Source organism: Ochlerotatus camptorhynchus, unplaced genomic scaffold (genome assembly GCF_037179485.1).
Source record: "Ochlerotatus camptorhynchus isolate MF236.1 unplaced genomic scaffold, CSIRO-AGI_Acam_v1.1 ptg000102l, whole genome shotgun sequence".
Taxonomy (NCBI): Eukaryota; Metazoa; Arthropoda; class Insecta; order Diptera; family Culicidae; genus Ochlerotatus; species Ochlerotatus camptorhynchus.
In genome coordinates this window covers 4,389,729-4,407,280 of record NW_027040592.1, presented here as the reverse complement: position 1 = coordinate 4,407,280, position 17,552 = coordinate 4,389,729, and the positions used below count along the sequence as shown (strand labels likewise).

The 17,552-nt window shown below is 43.5% G+C and overlaps 1 protein-coding gene across 3 annotated transcripts in view; it reads right to left on the bottom strand.

The window, feature by feature from the left end:
* Window positions 1-17,552, bottom strand: part of nej (nejire) — a 75,582-nt gene that overhangs the window by 11,563 nt on the left and 46,467 nt on the right. For 2 of the 3 annotated variants that reach the window (XM_065219268.1, XM_065219271.1), the window contains exons 6-8: window positions 14,608-14,688; window positions 13,593-14,538; window positions 13,295-13,531 (exon numbers count right to left, since the gene is read on the bottom strand). In XM_065219268.1, coding sequence (XP_065075340.1) covers window positions 13,295-13,531; window positions 13,593-14,538; window positions 14,608-14,688 — 1,264 coding nt within the window. The remainder of the gene's footprint in view (window positions 1-13,294; window positions 13,532-13,592; window positions 14,539-14,607; window positions 14,689-17,552) is intronic. The other variant, XM_065219270.1, reaches the window with a different exon arrangement.

Genomic DNA, 17,552 nt, shown 5'->3' with positions numbered 1-17,552 from the left:
ATGGTGTATTCAGATTTGAGCGTGCATTAGCGGAGCGGAGCAGAATTTGCGTAGGAATGAGAGAGACAACTAGTACTTCTGTGCCTCTCGTAAATTCGAAAAATCTCACCCCGCGCGTGAAATATCGCTCAGGACGGAATCCATCTTAATTCTCCAGCACAATTGCTCCCACTATTCACGGCTTCAGCTCCAGATCATCAGCTCAGATCCGGATCCGGAGCTGAATCGTGAAGAATTGAGAGAAAAAAGATCCACAGAGCTGGACGGGTCCGAGAGCTGTACTGTCAGTGAATCATTCGAGCTGGTAAGCTGGAGAGAATGATGGGAGGAAAGGTAAGAGCACATATACTGGAGGAATAACTGCAGCAATAAGAGCCGTGTACGTAAATGCATTGGATAATACCAGTAGAAATTTAAGATCGTCTAATCGTAGGTACATGTTGAATTACGCGCGCATCTTGGTTTACGCGGTGGCTGTTCAATGCGCAAAGGAGCAATGCGTGCTTTTTTGAAAAATTCCGCAATAAGTGACGAATTGAATGGTTTAGATTTGTGATGACAGAGTGCTGATGAGCTGCGGTTCCTAAAAAAAATGAACCGCGGGTCACCAGCTCACTTTAGTGAATCTGGTCTTTAGAACAGCTCGGGAGCGGATCGCCCTTCTCTACTAGACGCCATCCCGATTCCAAAAATACCTGATGGGTATTTGACAGTATTTCCCACTTAATCTAAAATCTGAAGCCATCATCGATCTGTAGACTTCATACCGATTACAAAAATATTAACATTGATGTGTATTTGACTGTATTTCCACTTTTTCGTAAATCGGAAGCCACCATCTTCGATTTCAAAATGGCGTCGAATATCGATTTTCATCCTCTAGACATCATCCCGATTCCAAAAAAATACCTTTATTGATAAGTATATGACAGCATTTCCCACTTTTTCTTAAACTGGAAGGCGCCATCTTGGATTTAAAAATGGCGTCGCATATCAATTTTCGATCTCTAGACGTCACCCCGATTAAAAAATACCCATATTGATGGGTAAACAAACCACCCGACAATGATAAATTAGACATCCACGTGCACAGATCTATGCGCATACACTTAAATGAACCGAGTGAACAATCAACAAAAGTCATAAAAACTGCACGAATTTGGATCGAACAGCTTCGCTTCAATGTATAGTAAGTTCATTTGACAATGAAAGAAGAAATTAAGGCTAGTCAAGCCAAAACAAATAGCATGAAAACTGATCGAAAGTGGTTCTGTTGATGTTGACGGGGATCTGCTCGAAGAGAAGACAGAATGACTTTCAATTGAAAGTGATGGTTGACAGCTTCATCGTCGCTTGACGATTTTCGATTGAAAGTGACTTTGTGGGGCCCTGATCTCGAGATCATGACCAGATAGAAAGTTACTGTCGTCGACAAAATTTGGATGAGATCAAAGCCTATTTCTTGGTGCATAATAGTTCAAAATTTCCTCAATACGCGGCGCTAGTATACACGTGAAATTCTCATATAAAATATGTCGAGATCCTGACCAGATAGAAAGTTACTGTCTTCAGCAAAGTTGTTCAGAAGGTCAAAGCCTTTTCGTTGGTGGAGTAGTTCAGAAAATTATCACTACGTGGCGCTAGTATATACGAAGAAATTTTCGCATATACAATAGCTCGAGATCCTGAGCAGATAGAAAGTTACTCTTTTCGGCAAACTTGTTCAGGGGGTTAAGACTTTTTGGCTGGTGGACAGTAGCCCAGAAATTTCAACGTGTACAATTCTCGCGTATACTAAGCTCAAGATTCTGAACAGGTTGAAAATTAAGAGGAAAATTACTGTCTTCGAAAAAATTGCTCATGAGGTCAATGCCTATTGCTTGGTGCACAATAGTTCAGAATTTTCAGACTCAGGTCAAAGTATTTTCTGGTTTTCTCACAAATTCTAGGGTTTAACCTCATGAACAACTTTGTTCAAGACAGTAATTTTCTATCTGGTCAAGAACTTGAGATATTTTATATGCGAGAATTTCACATGTATACTAGCACCATGAAGTGAAAAAATTCTGAACTACTGTCCACCAACCAAAATACCTTGACCTCCTGAACAACTTTGCCGTAGACAGTAACTTTCTATCTGATCAGGATCTCGAGATATAACCAATGCGAGAAGTGTACATGTATACTAACGCCACATGGCGTGAAAATTCTTAACTACTGTTTACCAGCCAAAAAGTCTTGATCAACTTTGCCGAAGACAGCAACTTTCTAGCTGATCAAGATCTCGAACTATTGAATATGCGAGAAAGGCACGTGTATACTAGCACTGCATAGTGATAAAATTCTGAACTATTGTCACCCACCAACAAAAAGATCTTGACTTCCTGAAAAACTTTGCCGAATACATTTACTTTCTATCTGGTCGGGATCTAGAGACATTGTATATGCAAGAGTTTCACATGTAAAGTAGCGCCGCAAAGTAAGAAAACTCTGAACTAATGTCCACCTGTGAAAAAACCTTGACCTCCTGAACAACTATGCCGAAGACAGTACCTTTCTATCTGGTTGGGAACTCGAGATATTTTATTTGATAATTTCACGTGTATACTGAAAAAAATTTGTTAAAGACAGTAACTTTCTATCTGATCAGGATCTCGATATATTCCATATTGTAATCAATTAATCGCGCAAAGGCTACGCAAGTCGCAAGCCGATATGTGCAAGGACTTGGACGGTAACCTTCTCACGAACGAGTGTGAGGTGATTGAGAGGTGGAAGCAGTACTATGACGAGCACCTCAACGGTGATGCAGCAGAAAACGAAGGTGGCACACGGCAACAGACCTTGGAGCACGCGCAGAAGACGACAGGCTACCGGCCCCTGATCTTCAAGAAGTTGAGGAGGAGATCGGTCGGCTGAAGAACAACAAAGCAACTGGTGTAGATCAACTACCAAGTGAGTTAATGAAATACGGTGGTCAAGCGCTGGGTAATTGCCAAGATTTGGGACGAGGAGATTTTACCGGAGGAGTGGATGGAAAGTGTCGTAAGCCCAATCTACAAAAAGGGCGACAAGTTGGATTGCTGCAACTACCGCGCGATCACACTGCTGAGCGCCAAGGTACTCTCCCAAATTCTATGCCGCCGTCTGTCACCATTTGCAAGAGAGTTCGTGGGGCAATACCAGGCGGGATTCATGGGTGCCCGCGCTACCACCGACCAAATTTTCGCGATTCGGCAGGTTCTGCAGAAATGCCGCGAATACAACGTGCCCACACATCATTTGTTCATCGATTTCAAATCCGCATACGACACAATCGATCGAGATTAGCTATGGCAGATTATGCACGAGTACGGATTTCCGGACAAACTGACGCGATTGGTCAAGGCGACGATGGATCGAGTGATGTGCGTAGTTCGAGTATCGGGACACTCTCGAGTCCCTTTGAATCTCAAGGTGATGGACTTTCGTGTCTGCTGTTCAACATCGCCTTAGAAGGTGTGATCAGACGAGCTGGGATAGACACGAGTGGCACGATATTCAGGAAGTTCATCCAGCTCCTTGGCTTCACCGATGACATTGACATTATGGCACGGAACTTTGAGATGATGGCGGAAACGTACATGAAGGCTGAAGCTAGACGGATTGGACTTGCCATCAACGCATCAAAGACAAAATACATGAAAGGAAGAGGTTCAAGGGAAGACAATGTTAGCCTCCCACCCCGAGTTCAGATTGACGGTGACGAAATCGAGGTGGTCGATGAGTTCGTGTATTTGGGCTCACTGGTGACCGCCGAAAATGATATCAGCAGAGAAATTCAAAGACGCATTATGGCAGGGAATCGTGCCTACTTTGGACTCCGGAGGACGCTCCGGTCGAATAAAATTCGCCGCCACACGAAGTTGACTGTCTACAAGACGCTGATTAGACCGGTGGTCCTCTACGGCCACGAGACCTGGACTATGCTCGTGGAGGACCAACGCGGCCTTGGTGTTTTCGAACGGAAGGTGTTGCGTAACATCTACGGTGGAGTGCAGATGGATGACGGAACGTGGAGGAGGCGAATGAACCACGAATTGCACCAGCTGCTGGGAGAACCATCCATCGTCCACATTGCAAAAATTGGGCGACTACGGTGGGCTGGGCACGTCCTAAGAATGCCGCACGACGACCCAGTGAAAATGGTTCTAGAAAGCGACCCAACAGGAACAAGAAGAACAGGCGCGCAGCGGGCAAGGTGGATCGACCAAGTAGAAGGTGACCTGCGGACCCTTCGCAGACTACGAGGCTAGAGAACTGTGGCCATGGATCGAGTAGAGTGGAGACGACTTCTTCGGACAGCACAGGACAACAAGGCCTTAGCCTGATTGGTAAGGTGAGTATGTAATCAGTTAAGTCAAATCCCATGTAGTATGGTCACAGTTTACGCGGTTTTCATTTTTCATTTTCCCTATTATCCGCATTTTCAGGTGTTCACTGTATTCAAAGTTTAGTTTGTTTAGATCAAAACAAGTTTTTTGAGGAATACTCGTTGGTTTCAGATCGATTGGTAACTCAGCAACAAAATGGCAATGGAAAAATCATGTGTGTTGTACAAAGTACGACAGCGCGAGTAACGGAGCGTGAGGCTGTTGAAAAAGTGGACTACAGTCAATGTTCGAACGCAGGAGATCGGCGATGAAGACAGCCTTAGCGACGCCACGGCGAACACTGAGAAGTTGTAGGCTCAGCAAGTTACATCGACTTTCATAATTAGGGCGGTTAACAGGGTCTCTCCAGGGTAGCCAACGAAGAGCATAGCGAACAAATCTCCTTTGAATAGACTCAAGTCGATCCGTGGCATTGTTGTAAAACGGCGCCCAAACTACTGAACAGTATTCCAGTGTCAAACGGACTAGTGAACAATAAAGCGTTTTCAAGCACGAAGTGTTTCTGAAATCTTTAGCAAAGCGAAAAATAAAGCCAAGCTGAGAAGATGCTTTACTGGCGACATATGAAGCTTAGTTGACAATCTAACATGACTCCTAAGTCTCTCACTATAGTCTCCCGATTCAGTGTCTGACCATGAAGTGATTTGGAAGCATTCAATACCATCCTATTCTTGTGACACCAAGTAGCAAAAACGTCCAGCTGTTGTTGAAGGAAAACTGAATCACTACGATCCTTTACGATAAAATACAGTTTAAAATCATCCGCAATAGCTTCGGACACCTGATTGAATAGTGAATGTCATTCAAATACAGCAGAAATACGAACGGCCCAATATGACTACCTTGGGGTACACCAGAAGAAACCGGAAACGACTGAGAAATTCGGTCACCTATTTTCACTGACATTTGACGTGACGTGAGGTAAGAACGAAGCCAATTAAGAAGGGGACCATGGAATCCTAATCGCTCTAATTTGGCAACAGCAATCTTGTGGTTCATTTTATCAAACGCAGCAGAGAGATCCGTGTAGATAGCATCAACTTGTTCGCCTTTTTCAAGCTCGCGAATTATGAAAGATGTGAGATTTGATGCAGTGGATCTCTTCTGTATAAATCCACGTTGTTCGGAGGCAACGTAACTGGAGCAAGTGTGATTAAAAATAATCCAAAACTATCAGCTAAAAAAGTTTGGAACTGCGCACAAAGCTGCAATGCCTCGATAATTGATTACTGACTGTTTATCGCCTTTCTTGAAGACAGGAAAAACAAAGGAATTCTTCCAGCCATCAGGGAAGATTCCAGAATTCAACGAAAGGTTGAATATGAATGCTAGTGGTGCGCTCAAGGCTCCTCCCATTCTATCGTAGTCAGTAGACTGATGCAAAATTTGACTTTTTCGCTCCACAGTCCTTAAATGGTTTCAAATCGGGTCCTGATTAGCCTCCAAAATTTACAACTTATTTGGTTAGAAACAGACTTCGCACAAACCATTTGAAGTTTACATGTAAATTACTATGGGAAATCTCAACTTTTTGTTCATTGCCTTCTAGTCTTTTTCCATATTGAGCTGCGAAACAGTTCGATAGCCATTCTTATAGAAATTTTTCTCAGCTACAACTTTGCTTCAGATCATTTCTATGTAAAACTAGACAGGAAAATGTTATTAATTATTTAAGAGATTGATAAACTTATGAAATGATCAAGCAGCTGCTCTGTAGGCAACACTGTATTTTGCAGTGTGACATAGTAGCCATGATTTTTGTGTCCTATTCAACGCCCCAGAAACACCAATGTTGCCTGCTGATCAGTTGATTGAGCATAATCATAAGACATCAGCGCATTGAACCATTGATAACTTTAGATCCTTGCATTTAATCAAAAAATGGTTTCCAGCAAAGTTGTAGCTGGGAAAATTTCCTACAAGTACAGTTGAAATTTTTTGAAGCAAACCAGGTGAATTATTAGATAGACATGAACAAAAATCTTGGTTTTACCATAGTAATTCCCATACAAACTTCAAATGGTTTGTGCCATCTCAGTTTCTCACCAAATGGGTTCAAATTTTGAGAGGTTAGTCAGAATCAGATTTGGAATCGTTTAAGTATTGTGGAGCTCATCTCACTGCGTCCTAGCAAGAAGTACGGTCGACTTGTTTCGCGCTCCGTTGTTTTGGAAGTTTTCTCGGTATTCGCTTGATATAAATTATCAGTTTTTTCTCACTAAGTGACTCCTGGCATAGTTCCCGGTAAATTGATCGAAAAGTGAGTTTTTTTTAGTAGGAAGTGTCATTTTCGGAACGATTAATCCGTGCTATTGGTAATTCGCAAACCAATTTGGGCATCATCGTTGCGTGGTCACGCATACGCGCTCACGCATACCCGCTTACGTATCATCATCATCGAGTGTGAGCACCCGTTTCTACATCTACATCGTTCATCAATCATCGTGCGCCTGTGTGCGCTGAGTACCGAGCCTCGATCAAGTGCACCACAACGAAGGTCATCCACGCAGCGCGTCTCTTCCAGCCATCTGTGTAAACGCCTACACATATAAAGCTCGGTGGTAGAAGTATAGAATTATCAGATAAGTTTTTGTTTTTTTTTGTTTCTTTTCCTCCTCCATTAGTTAAATTTTCATTTTGTATTTCTGTGTTTGTAGTGTTTTCTGTGTATTGTGTCTGTGCGTTCAGTGGGAGAGCGTTTTGCGCTCCCACTAGTTGAACAAAATGGATGTTTTGTCAGAAGACGACATGGATGACCATTCATCTCAGAATAATGATGATGTCATCCCTGGTTCGTCGTCTCAGTCTGTCAATGGGCAGGATGAGAAAAGCACCAGATTGCGGGCCTACCCGAATGACTCGACTGGCCCATGGGTTGTCTATTTTCAGCCCAAAAACAAACCCTTGAATGTTGTTCAGATATCTGATGATCTGACAAAGCGATTCTCTGCCGTGACCGAAATAACGAAGGTTAGGCACAACAAACTTCGTGTGACCGTCGCTAACCTGAAACAGGCCAATGAAATTGCTGTTTCCCAGTTTTTCACACTGGAATATAGGGTGTACATTCCAGCCTCTGATGTGGAGATCGAAGGCGTGGTCACTGAGGCGAGCCTGAACCCCGAGATACTGGAGAAGCAAGCGGTTGGCCGATTTAAGAACCCCTTGCTTCCTCCGGTAAAGATACTGGCCGTTCATAGAATGAAGTCAGTATCGCTCAGCGAGGGTAAAAAGAGTTTTACCCCCACAGACTCGTTTCGGGTGACCTTTTCTGGATCTGCCCTTCCTCAATACATCGAGCTGGGAAAACTTCGTCTTCCTGTGCGGTTGTTTGTACCTCGGGTCATGAACTGCCAGAATTGTAAGCGGTTGGGACATACGGCCTCCCACTGCGGCAACAAGGCACGCTGCTCCACATGCGGGGAGAAGCATGAGGATGGCGCTTGCGCAGCTACTGCACCAAAATGCGTGTACTGCAATGGAACTCCTCCTCATGCTCTCTCGTCGTGCCCGGCGTACAAACAGCTCGTGGACAAAATGAAACGCTCCCTTAAGGAACGTTCCAGGCGGTCTTTTGCAGAAATGCTTAAGACAGCCAAGCCATCGACCAACGAAACAAATCCCTTCGCTCTTTTGTCAGATGACGAGTCTGGCTCTGACTTGGCTGAGGAGGGAGTTTCTTTCAGTTTTCCGGAAGGTTCTGCCCGGAAACGAAAACGCATCCGTTCGCAGAAAGTTGCAGATCAAGAACCCCAAATCAGCTTGCCCAAATCAAGGAGTGGTGGAAAAAAGGAGTGGTGGAAAAAAGGAGACTTCTACTCCTCCTGGATTCCACAGAACTGATTATACCCAGGATTTTCCACCTCTTCCGGGGACATCCAAAACCCCTGATGCCCCAATTTTAAGAACAGAAACCCCTTCTTCATCTGGGCTGTTCTCATTTGATGACATTGTGGACGGTATTCTCAAATACCTCAACATTTCTGATCCTCTGAAAAGCATTGTCCTCACATTGCTTCCCACTGTGAAATCCTTCTTGAAGCAATTGACTTCAAAATGGCCCCTTCTTGCAGCTATCATCTCCTTCGATGGATAATTTTCCAAACGAGGTCGGGGATTTGATCACTGTTCTACAGTGGAATTGTCGAAGTCTTATCCCGAAATTAGATTCGTTCAAGTATTTAGTCCATTACAATAATTGCGATGCATTTGCCCTCTGTGAAACATGGCTCTCTTCAGAAATTGATCTCCCTTTTTATGATTTTAACATTATTCGATTGGATCGTGAGGATTCACGTGGAGGAGGGGTACTTTTGGGGATCAAAAAGTGCCATTCCTTCTATAGAGTGAATCTTCCCGAATTCCCCGGTATTGAAGTTGTCGCATGTCAGGCTACCATTAAAGGTAGCTTTGTATTGCTTCTGTATATATTGCTCCTAGAGTCTCTGTTAATCGCAAACAACTTTTCGACATATGTGCGGTACTTCCCGCTCCATGGTTGATCATGGGAGATTTTAACTCCCACGGTACAGGCTGGGGGGAGCTGTACGATGATAACCGTTCTACTTTGATTTATGATCTCTGCGACAACTTCAACATGACAATCCTTAACAATGGAGAAGTAACACGTTTGGCTGGTCCATCCTCGAATGGTAGCAGATTAGACCTCACCTTTTGCTCCAATTCACTATCGTTGGATTGCACTTGGCATGTAATCCAGGATCCGCACGGTAGTGATCATCTGCCGATCAAAATTTCGATTGCCAGTGGGTTCAACTCGTCAGAATCCGTTAACGTCGCGTATGATCTAACCCGTAACATTGATTGGACTAAGTTCCAATCCGCGATAGACGATACAGTATCGTCAGTGGAAGAGCTTCCGCCGTTGGAGGAATATAATTTCCTCTCTAATCTCATCGTCGACAGCGCACTTCAAGCTCAAACACGACCGGTGCCGCGATCGTCTATTCGTAAGAAAACACCATCGCTCTGGTGGGATCAACAATGCACGGAGGTTTACCGTAAAAAGTCCGACGCGTTTAAACTTTTTCGGAAACGCGGAACACGCGAGCATTTCAACGCATACACATCTCTTGAACGCGAACTCAAGAGCCTCATCAAGGCCAAAAAACGAGGTTACTGGCGGCAGTTTGTAGACGGATTGTCGCGCGAAACGTCTATGAATACGCTTTGGAGTACGGCGCGAAGAATGCGTAACCGGTCTACTAACAACGAAAGCGAGGAATGCTCGGATCAATGGATTCTTAAATTCGCGCGAAAAGTGTGTCCGGATTCCGTGCCGTCGCAGTTGATTCCTCGCGAAACCGCGAATTCGGTAGACGAAATCAGTCAGCCTTTTTCAATGGTGGAACTTTCACTCGCTCTCCTTTCGTGTGGCAATTCTGCCCCGGGATCTGATAGAATCAAGTTCAACTTGCTGAAAAACCTCCCAGACGTCGCTAAGAGGCGCATGTTGAACTTGTACAATCAGTTCTTGGAGCTCAATATTGTTCCCGACGATTGGAGACGAGTAAGGGTGATAGCCATTAAAAAGCCTGATAAACCCGCGTCGGATCACAATTCGTATCGGCCCATCGCGATGCTGTCGTGTATTCGGAAATTGATGGAGAAAATGATCCTTTTTCGCCTCGACAAATGGGTTGAGACGAACCACCTTCTTTCAGATACTCAATTTGGTTTCCGTAGGGGTAAGGGAACGAACGACTGTCTCGCGTTGCTTTCCTCGGAAATTCAGTTGGCTTTTGCTAAGAAAGAGCAAATGGCTTCTGTGTTCTTGGATATCAAGGGGGCTTTTGATTCAGTATCCGTTGAAGTTCTTTCAGAGAAACTCCACGCTTGTGGATTGTCTCCATTAATGAATAATTTTTTGTACAATTTGCTGTCAGAAAAACATATGAGCTTTTCTCATGGAAACTCTACAGCTTTTCGATTTAGCTACATGGGTCTCCCCCAAGGCTCATGTTTAAGCCCCCTTTTGTACAATTTCTACGTTAGAGAAATTGATGTCTGTCTTAGTGACAATTGCACGTTGAGACAACTTGCAGATGACGGCGTAGTGTCTATCACAGGGCCAAAAGAGGTTGACCTGCAAGGACCCTTACAGGATACCTTGGACAATTTGTCTACTTGGGCTATTCAGCTAGGTATCGAATTCTCCACGGAGAAAACTGAGTTGGTCGTTTTTTCTAGGAAGCATAGCCCAGCACAACCGAAGCTTCAACTTTTGGGTAAACCGATCACTCATTCCATGTCCTTTAAATATCTTGGGGTCTGGTTCGATTCCAAATGCACCTGGAGATCCCACATTGAGTATCTGAGACGAAAATGCCAACTAAGGATCAATTTCCTTCGATCAATTACCGGAACGTGGTGGGGAGCCCATCCACAAGATCTTCTGACGTTGTACCGGACAACGATTTTATCGGTTTTAGAGTACGGTAGTTTTTGCTTCCAGTCGGCAGCTAAAACGCACATCATCAAGCTGGAACGGATCCAGTATCGTTGTCTTCGTATCGCGTTAGGATGCATGCACTCGACTCATACTATGAGTCTCGAAGTGCTGGCGGGCATGTTGCCACTATCCGTCCGTTTTTCAGAGTTATCTCTTAGGCTCCTCACCCGTTGTGAAGTAATGAACCCACTGGTGATCGAAAATTTTGAGAAGCTTCTGGAGCTAAATCCTCAAACATGTTTTATGACTTTGTACTACCTTTATTTAACACAGGATGTCAGCCCTTCAAGAAATATTCCCAATCGTGTAATCTTCTCCGATTTCGGCAATTCAGTGAATTTTGATTTATCTATGACGCAGGAAATCCGCGGAATTCCAGAGCATCATCGTCCTATGATTGCTCCGTCATTATACGCTGCAAAGTTTGGCCATGTTGATTCTGCAAGAACGTTTTTCACAGATGGATCTCTAATAGAGGAGTCCGCTGGTTTTGGTGTATTTAATGAATTTCATAGCGCCTCTCGAAAACTTGAAGCTCCTTGTTCTGTGTATGTGGCTGAACTGGCAGCAATTCACTACACTTTGGAAACTATTGCTTCACTTCTTCCAAACCACTACTTTATTTTTACGGATAGTCTCAGTTCTGTCGAGGCTATCCGTTCCATTAGGCCGGTAAAGCACTTCTCGTATTTTCTCTTGAAAATACGAGAACTGCTTAGTACTTTATCCGTTCGCTCTTTCATCATCACCTTCGCGTGGGTCCCTTCGCATTGCTCAATTTTGGGCAATGAGAAGGCGGATTCACTTGCGAGGGTGGGCGCTATGGAAGGCGACATTTATGATCGACAGATCGCCTATAGTGAATTTTTCTCTATTTATCGTCAGCAGTCGCTCGTTAGCTGGCAACATCAATGGAGTGAAGGGAGCTTGGGACGATGGCTACATTCAATTATCCCTAAGGTGTCGAAGTTTGCATGGTTCAAAGGGCTGGACTTGAGTCGAGACTTCATACGCGTGATGTCTCGTCTCATGTCCAATCACTATTGTCTAAACGCTCACTTGTTCCGTGTGGGGTTGGGAGACAGCAATCTCTGTGAATGTGGACAAGGTTACCAGGACGCTGATCACATCCTTTGGTCTTGTGCGGAGTATCGTGGAGTCAGATCACATTTTTATGATTCCCTTCGGGCTCGAGGTAGACAACCTAATGTTCCAGTTCGGGATATTTTGGCTAGACGCGATCTGGAGTTTATGAAACTCATATATGTTTACTTTAAGGATATTAACCTTAGATTGTAAGTTTGATTAACCTTGTGCTTAGTTTGTATTTTGTACGTGTGGGTTTTTTTTTTTCAATGTTTGTTTTCAAGATGAATAGAAATAATTTCATGCTTTAGGATTAATTAAATAGTTGTATCGTAAACCACATTTCAAACCTCCTTCTTCCCTTTTCCCATCCAAAAAATTGTAAATCTCCACTAACCTCGAGACAACCGCGAGTACTCGGTCCAGTTCCTTTAACTTTAAATTTAAGACAGTAATAATGTATAACGCAAAGGATAACTCGGCTCTGTAAAGTTTATTCGATTGAGCCTGTACAAATAAAGTAATTATGAAAAAAAAAAAAAGTATTGAGGAGCGAAAATTTCAAATTTTGCATCACTCTAGTAGTCAGCCTTCCAGTAGTCATATGAAATGTTATCCATAGTGTTACGAAAAGAAAATGCCTGGTTCAATTTCAATGATATCAGAAGAGGTGGATGATGTCTACAACGCTTAACTAGTGACACAGGCTCCTCATAAATCGAGCAACTAGAAGCCACTTCATGGCTAAGAAAACATAAATCAAGCAATCTGTCATTCTCATTAGAAACACTATTTAGTTGCACGAGATCAGCAGTACTGTAGCTGTCCAGAAGAGCTGCTGCCAAGGGTGCAATGTTTGAGCAACTGGATTGAGGATGGAGGAACCCGGCGTCATTCCAGGACCATTTGATAGACGATAGATTGAAATCCCCAATTACGAGGATGTCGTCATTTGCATTCATCTTGAATATGATCCAAAAGAGAGAGAGAGTTTAAGTGTTGATCAATCAACTCGGAATCTCCAAGGCGGTCCGGGGGCAGATACAGCACACAGACGAAAACCACTTTCGATTGTAGAGAGATGGACACCCACAGTTGTTCGACACCAGTACACCAGTACAATTTTGAAATTTTAATGCTTATCGCCATAATTCGATGTGTGCTTTTGGAGTATAACATAAACAATTGCTAACATGTTGTTTGGAGTATAACATAACACGCACTTGAATAAAACGTTCAAAAATAATCCTTCGCATCGTTTTCAATGCGATATGGCAAAATAATAACGGGTTGGATCACTTACCGCCAAACTAGCCGCCGACTGCGCCGAGTGCAACCGAATCACGAAGAACACCTCCTTGTGCTTCTCCATGGTGGCGAAGATCTTGGCGCTCAGATCGTTCCCATTCTGTTCGTTGGATTTCTTGTTGTTCTTCCGCTGGGCCGCCTTCGATTTGTTGGACTTTTTGGCCTTCTTCTGGCCACCTTTCTTCTTGCCATCGGTACCGGTGTCGCTGTCGTCGTTCATGGACATTATCTGCTTAAAAGGTGAAAAACAGTTGATGATATGTTGATTGGACGGGGAAGAACATAAAACTCACCGCATTGGCAGCCGCTTCCTCGCGTTCCGCTTGTTTGCGTTTTTCCTCCTCTTCCTGGTCGAGCTCCTTGATGCTTTCCTCCAGCACGTTGGGCCAGAAGTCGCCCTCGAAGTAGGGAAGTTCGGAAGCCGACTGCAGTTTGTCCTCCATCGCCTGCTTCAGGATGTCCTTGTAGTCCTGGATGGTCCGTTCGACCATGCCCTTGTCGAGCATCTTTTTGTACCACTCCTGCAGGCGTTTCGGTTTCGGAATTCGCTGCTCCGGTGGATGGCAGTGGAAAATGTAGTCATCGCCTTCGGACGGTGGACAAGCCCAGATGTGGGCCATCGTATAGCCGAGCTGTTTGGCGTAGTCCATGTACCCCAGCAGGATTTCGTGGTACACCGAGGTACGGTACTGTCGGGGCCGGAAGAAGTGTACCGAATCCAGATAGGCGATGTAGACTCGCCTCGTGTTCGGTGCTGCGCACTCCGAACCGTACTCTTGCACATGCATACCGAAGAAGCACACGTCGATGCCGTCGACTTCCTCGAAGGCGAACAGGGCCTTCGCTCGATACGGGAACTCCGGCAGCATTTCGCCGTTTTCGACGAACCGACTCCGCATGCCCGGTTTGACTTCAACGATTTTGTCCGAGCTGGAGACCACCCGGATGTGCACCTCGCCGGCGCCAGCCTCTTTCTTCTTGAGAAAATTGTTGACCCTCGTTTCGATGTAGGTTCCCAGCTTGGAGGTGGGTAACCGCTTGGCGTTGGATTTGTTCTCTTTCCGCTTGGCGCCCTTCTTCTTGAGGCAGTTGTCGCACACGAACCCACCCGGCCAGATGGACTCCAGGTAGAGGACGCAGATTTGGTGCTGCTTGCGGCCGCAGTCCAAGCACACGACGAACGGTTCCAACTCCAGGTGGTCGTTCTTCATCTCCTTGAACTGGTCCTTTTTGATTTGACTAGACGAATGGGAGGGAGGGAGACAGGTTAGAGCGAGCGAATCTTGCAGGAGAAGTTGGTATACTCACGTTTGGGTCTGCATCGGGTCGTCACCGAGGGTAACCATGTCGCCAGGGATATCGTTGAAGCACTTCTGGCAGTACGTGTATCTGGTAGATAGTTGTCCAAAAGAGCTTTAGTGTCAATCATCGAATCGATGGAAATGTGATGTGATATGGGTGGTGATTTAATGTATATGGGTGGTGGTGGTGGCGGTGAAGAAGTGAAGAAGGTGCGTGCGCACGCGAGTCCGATATTAGAGGAGGGTATTAGCGCAAATTAAGGGAGTTGACGACGCGCGGGACGCAGAATGCAATTGTTCACACATACACACACACATGACAGGTGAAGTTCATAGAATGAAACAAGATAATTATTACATTAGGGGTGACACTGGTTAGGGGGCGGGGGGGGGGGGGGGGGTACCCAACAAACAATTTTAGTTGCAGACTAGCTTATACAGGCAAAAATTAGCTGTATAAGTCAATTTTTGGCTGTATAAGCTAAACTGCAGCTAAAATTGTTAGTTGGGTAGCTACGGGCTTTCGCAGGGAGTGTTAAAATGATCCAGGATCTATAATGGTAAATGAGGAAAGCCTAATCGGTGATGAGAGGAGCAATATCATTATGGTCGTAGAGCGCGAGTTCGCTTTTTAGGGCTCTCATTATAACTTATTCATTTTCTCATGAGTGGGCAGCTTTAATTATAACAAGCTTTTATTCAGCATTACTAACGTCTTTATTTAAAACTGTTAGTGCCTATAAGCTTTTAGTCATGCTTGTTTATGCTTATATCACTGTCATTTGAAGTTTTATTTGTATAACGGCAGTATACAATATTTTACTATCATGGGATCAAGGAACTGTTCAAAAGCTTGCTTAGACAAACTAAATTACAAACAATGTTTTCCCACGGTCACTGTTGATGTAGGGTAAGATGGGTCACAGACCAAGATGGGTCCTAATACTTGATTTATACACATTTTTGTTTATCAATACCAACAGGCCAATGCTGTTTTGAAAAGGCATTGAATCTGTTGATATTGACAAACAAATAAAACAATAAATGTACTAGCTGACCCATCTTGCCCCACCTTACCCTATATATCGAAAGTCAACATCAAATGAACGTTAATTTATTCATTTAAAAATGTTATTCAGCCTTCTAAACAGTCCTGACTGCACGTAAACCGTTAAATACAACAAGAATTCTTCCCTCAAATTTAATATTCCCTTCTGTTAGTAAACAAAAAAAAACGTTTTAAACAATTTTCATCCTAGAAAAAACTATTGCCAATCATCATCAGAAGGAAAAAAGAGAAATCTCCGTTTTCCATCAAACAACGAAAAATGAGACAAAACCATCAAACATACCACCATCATAAAATCCCATTCATATACCAACACACATCTGCACGCGTAGAGAGCAGAGCACCGCACTGCTCTTTGTTTTCAGTACAGTTTCTTTGGACATTATTTTTCATTCTCTTCTACAGAAATTCCCCTGCAACCACAACTACCGACAAAATCATCCGACCGACCGACCGACGTTCATTCTCATTTCAGTCACCCCCACTCTTCATCGAATCGAGAAGAAAAAAATCGATTCCCTCTCGATATTTCGACATTCGTAGGAGGACAAGAGAGAACGAGAGAGGAGAACACACTGCTTGCCATGAATGCGCTTGATCGCCGAATGGAACTACTCTCTCGTTCTTCGCTTGCTATGGTACACACACACACAGAGAGAAAGAGAGGCAGTGGTGGGAGAAATGAATACCTGTGATGATAGGAAATATCTCTCTTCTCGCTCGCCATCATTCAAGAAAACGAGCGCAGAGAAAGTTTTTGAATCGCACTGATTCCACCAACACCAATGCATTCATAACTCTCCCATCGCCGCCGCAGTCGTCCGTCGTCTTTATTGTTCATTGATCGTCGCCTCTACTCGCGAGTTTGATCGTTCGAGTTTGTATGCATGTTGGGCGTTTATGCTAGAAATTATTGTGTATTTTGTTTGAGGAGAGAATGTTTTTGCGACTGCTTCTTCTGGTTCACTATACTGACTGGCACTGTGACATTGGGGAGTCGTGTCGTGTTTGTTTGTTTATTTTTTTTTACTCTTATCGACTATGGTCTTTCATAAGGGTCTATTTCGGAAAGATATGGGACCTTCCGAAAAATTTCCTGCAAATCAAAAGCTATTCCGGAAGCTGAGAGAATTTCTTAAGCGTCCACGGATTTCAATGTTCTAAAAGTTTGCTTTTTCCATGAGTTTTTTTTTTTTAAGAAAAATCCAAAATACCACAAAATTACCTTAAAAAATACTGCATATATTTTTCCTAGAAAGACTAGTTGTTCCTACAACTTGGTCTCAGACAACATTTTTATTGGAAGTGACGTTAGCGTCCTACGATTTATTGAAAATGTCGAAGACATCATTTTGAAAAAATTTGCAAGATTCAAAAATGGTCAAATTTTAGCAGAAATTTGAATGATTATCGATTTTATATTTGGTGTGTAATTGCTCTATTCTGAAACGAGGAAAATTTTCCAAAATCACGGAAAAAATCTCTCTAAAAAAAATGCTAATATTCGGAGAAATTTAAGATATTTTGGACCATTTTTTGAATGTTGGGACTTGAAATTACAAGATCATCAAGACACACAAATTAAGAAAACAGTGAAGACAGGAATAATCTTGGGCATTGACTTTTTTGGGTTTGGAAATGTTTTGATTCCGGATTACAAGTGCAAAAAAGAATACAATCCAATTTAATCGGCTTAAAAATGAGCTCAAAATTGAGAGACATGAATTTTTTCTCAAATTTTTGGCAAATACTAAAACAAGATTATTTACATTCCTGGCCTTTTGACACCTTAGGCTTGGTAAATTTTCAAGGTTACTAAGTGAAAAAGCTAGGATGTTGGGTCTAGATTTGTTTTTCGAAATTTCAGAAAATTTATGATAGAT